At 31.3% G+C, this 4,337-nt stretch overlaps 1 protein-coding gene across 1 annotated transcript; it reads left to right on the forward strand.

Annotated features, from left to right (window-relative positions):
- The first annotated feature begins 500 nt into the window (after positions 1-500).
- Positions 501-1,442, forward strand: LOC111286168 (uncharacterized). The gene is made up of 2 exons (XM_022875996.2): positions 501-687; positions 837-1,442. Exons 1-2 carry the CDS (start codon positions 555-557, stop codon positions 1,235-1,237), a joined length of 534 nt encoding a protein of 177 aa, XP_022731731.2. The 5' UTR covers positions 501-554; the 3' UTR covers positions 1,238-1,442.
- Positions 1,443-4,337: the final 2,895 nt, after the last annotated feature.

The raw sequence follows: 4,337 nt of genomic DNA on the forward strand, positions 1-4,337 counted from the left end.
TGTCATGTTTTAATAATCAAACAGTTGGATTGATAGATAAAATTAGATTTTGACACGACGTGATGATATATTATAAAAAAAATAAAAAAATTAAAATAATATAATTTAAAATTTTAAATATTATATAAATTTAATAAAAATTAAAAAAAATCATGCTTGATATATTTACATAAATTTAATATAATAACTTTTATTTAATATAAAATCAATACGACATAAATATTTAATTTATCGTTTGAAGACAAAATAAAATAAAAAAACATTATTTTATTGTTACTATTGCTGCTCCAAGGAAATAACTCTAGGCTTAAATGTGAAGTTATCGACAAGGTGTGCAAATATACATTTGTTACTGTAGAAGATGAGGGACTTGCCGTGCTAGATCGTTACAGCAGTAAATTCACACCAACTACCAAAATCAGGCTTTTCTTCCATCATTGAATGTGGGCTAGCTAATTTCAGCATTGCACCCCCTGGTATTTATAAGCAGCAACATATGCTATCTTCTTCCATATACTTTCTTCATACTGAAAGCTCTTGGGCGTTTGCTTACAATGGCACTTCGTTCAGTGATCACTGCAGTACTCTTCTTCCTGTTGGCTCTCGCTAGGATTCAGCTCTCAACATGCCAAGTTCTCAAGGCCAGAATCTCCTGCCTTGACTGCAATCATGATTATGACTTCTCAGGTTCTGTCTAGTTATATATACATTTCACTCTAAAAAAGTTCACTTTTTTCTCAACTTCTTAGCCTAAATTATTATGTTGTTTAACTCGTCTCAGGGTTACAAATTGCGAGTTTCTAGTTGTGTTAAATCTTTTTTTTTGGCTAATTCAGGTATCAAGGTTGCAGTGAAGTGTGGTCAAGTGAAAAAATTAGCCACAGCAACCACAGAAGAAAATGGTTCTTTCCAGGTGGAGCTTCCATCAGACAAGTCAAAGATTTCAGCATCCGATCTGAACTGCCTTGCCAAGCTCCTCGGTGGTCCGAACCAGCTCTATGTTAGGAAGAAAAACGTGGTATCAAAGGTTGTCAAGGCTCATGAACTGAATTCCTACGCCATCTCTACTCCACTTGCTTTTTCTACTTCATGCCCTTTGGCTTCCAAAGATGCTAAATGTGGTGCTCCAAACGGGATCGGTTCATCAAAGACTGTTGATCTCCCTCTACCCCCAGAGTGGGGCCTTGCACCATCTAGCTTTTACATTCCTTTCTTCCCCATCATCGGCATCCCTTGATCATCCCAGTGGTTTACAGTTTGCCCTTTATGTAATAATCAAATATCATATCATATATATAGTTCTTTGCTGCTATATAGAATCTGTGAGTGCAGACTGTAGTAAGATTTTAAGTAATTTCTATTAATTATGTGTATTAAGAGTGGAGGGATGGATCGTGGATGTGATCTATGTTTCTTGTTTAATATACTAGCATTTTACCCTTTTTCTCCTTGACTATGGCCATGGGACATGCCCATGGATTATGAGTATTCTTAATACTGTATTTTGTTTTTAGATAAAGGGTCTAAGCTCAAACATGTTATAAAGGATCTTAGGACAAGTGCATGGAGTGATTTGGTATAATTAATTAGATTATGCCTAGGCTACTTTTGTTAGTTCGTTTTCTGTTTCTTGTTTGGACAACCTCGTTAACATCAGCTACCATATATAAAAGATGTGAAATGGCCCCATGGCCCATGGCAAGTTGCATTTCTCTTTTTGGAATTGTGGGATCAAACAGTTAGAGATTAATTAGGCAATATTCAAAAGATTAAGCATCATTTTGTTTTCTTTTTTCAGTTCTTTTTTTTTTTAACGAAAGTTAAGTGCAAAAAACAAATTAATTAGAAAACAAGAAACCTTTAACAGAGACGTTATTTTTTTGAATACCCTTTACATTGATCATGTAATAAATAGTTTCAAAATGGAGAAGACTTATGAAATTTTATAAGTGAAGATCGTGAGTTTTTTTATAAGAAATGAGTAAATAAAAATTAAAATGAAAAATTAAAATTAATAAATTAAAAGATCTCATCACATAGATTAAGTATCTAAAATTTAAAAAAAATTTAAAATTTTTTTATATATTTATTAAATAAATATTTTTAGTAAAAATATTAATAGAATTTTTATCGTTAAATGGGTATCGATTAAATTTGAAAATAAATAATATTTTAAATAATTTTTACATATTATTGATCTTCATATTAAACTCTATCAATATATTAATTTAAATTTTTTACTAAAATTTTTATTTATTCATTTCTAATAAAAAAACTTCACAAACTTCACTTATAAAATTTCATTTAAGTTTTGTCTTTACAAAATATTCTGCCAAGGCCAAAAGCCAATAAAATCTCAAGAAAGTTATTAGACCATTAGCTTGTCCGGAGGGACCTCTTTTAAAGGATTTTTATACTATTTAATGACCAATATACTGAAAACTTTATAATCACAAAGAAACCATTTGAGTCTTCAGTTCACTGATCATAATTCAAAAACAGTGGTCAAACTATCTAATCTAAGAATAATGTAGGAGATTCGGCAGCATCAAGGGTAGCAGCAGCAGATAAGGAGTTCTTTTCTAAGTTTCACATATACCTTCCAAACTAAATCCACAAGGTTTCCCTTGGATCTTATACAGAATGTTCTAATAAAGTTCTTTGAACAAACTTTCTCATGAAATATTAGTCCCATTCTCGCAAGTTTCTTGCACCAATTTTCCAATAAGCTGTCACTATTGCACCTCTATAAGCTGTCAGCTATCTGTTAATCAATTTGTAGGATACAGTGTAAACTTGACCACCACAATATTGCATAAAGAAGCTGCTATATTTGAATTGAACATTCACTTTCAGCCAGAATTCTCAAATCATCAACTGTCAAACATGGGAGGCCACAGTCCACACAATAATTTTGTGTATTTGTAGCATTTTTTTGGATATCTCACCCCGTATTGCATGGAACCCTATATTTAAGGGAGCTTGAATTAGAGATGAGGGTCAGGTGTGATTACTAAGACCATTAAATTTTTAGTTGTTCAATGGATAGATTTCTTTAGCTGTCATTCTGGCTAACGGGAACCATTAACCTGATATGCATCAAGAACCATTCTTTGCTTCTATTATTGAACTAAAATCTTAAGAAATGATGATGATATTTCAATGTTCTAATTTCATTCACTGAAAAGCAACCTGAGGCACGAAATGGACGCAATGAAATTTTTTCTGCAGGGTAATCAGACGTTTGCAAGCTTCTGTAGGCAGAAGGGAATTTGATTCTTGAGTTGATCAGGATGGCAGAAACTTTGAAGGAACATTAGAAGTGTTAGGAACGTGGGCTCCAGCACTTTGACTATTTAAAAGTCATGGGCCTTGTGTTTTAAGCTATGTTAAGAAAGCCCTATATCTTAAAAGAAAAGTGGGAGCAATTTTTAGCGGAAAAGAAAGTGAGAGAGAGTGCGCCAAAAAGATAAAAGTAAAGCCAAAAAATTATAGAAAAAACAGAGGAGAGAGAATTGGTTAAATAAAAAGTGATCTGTCATTCGATTGAATTAAAATTTTATCAACAAGTTTATAATTCAAAGTTTTACATTCTGAACATTAGAGATCAGGTTTGAAACTCTTTAAAAATAAATTTATAGTGTATTTGTTAAGTCACCTATTTAGTGAGATTTCTTTAATTATCTTTTGAGTTATTGATTAACTCTAGTTTTAGCTAGAAGAGAACTTTGTATATCCATAAATTTTTTTGGTGATCTGTGATTTTTTTCTTATACATTAGAGGATATTTCACGTAAATCTTAATGTGCTTTATTTTTTATGTGTTGTTTATTATTGATTGTTATTTATTACTGTAGGTTTATTGTGATATATTATTTCTGCATTATTGTATTTGTCACTTTAGGCCCAACAAGTGGTTCAAAGTAAAGGTAATTTTGAGATATTGTTATAGAAGTGAAGTAAATTTTATTTAAGATCATGAAGGGTGATACAGTTTCATGATAACATTAACAACATCAAATTATTCAATTTGGAAGTCTATGATAAAAGATCATTTATACTGCAAAGATTTGTATAAGTCGATATTGGACGATTCGACTAAACCAGCAAATACGAAAGAAGAAAGCTTAAAGAAGTTAGGCAAAAAGACGCTAGCTACAATAAAAAAATAGGTTCATATCAACATGTTTCATCATGCAGCGCAAGAGACAAATGTCCACATTATTTGAAAAAAATTGATAGTATTGTATGAGATGAAAATAGACATGAATAAAATTATGCTTTTTAAAAAGCTTGTAACTTTATTGTATAGGGATGGATAATAGGTTATAGAGCAC

Source organism: Durio zibethinus, chromosome 6 (genome assembly GCF_047325235.1).
Source record: "Durio zibethinus cultivar Kanyao isolate XHJ-2024 chromosome 6, ASM4732523v1, whole genome shotgun sequence".
Lineage (NCBI taxonomy): Eukaryota > Viridiplantae > Streptophyta > Magnoliopsida > Malvales > Malvaceae > Durio > Durio zibethinus.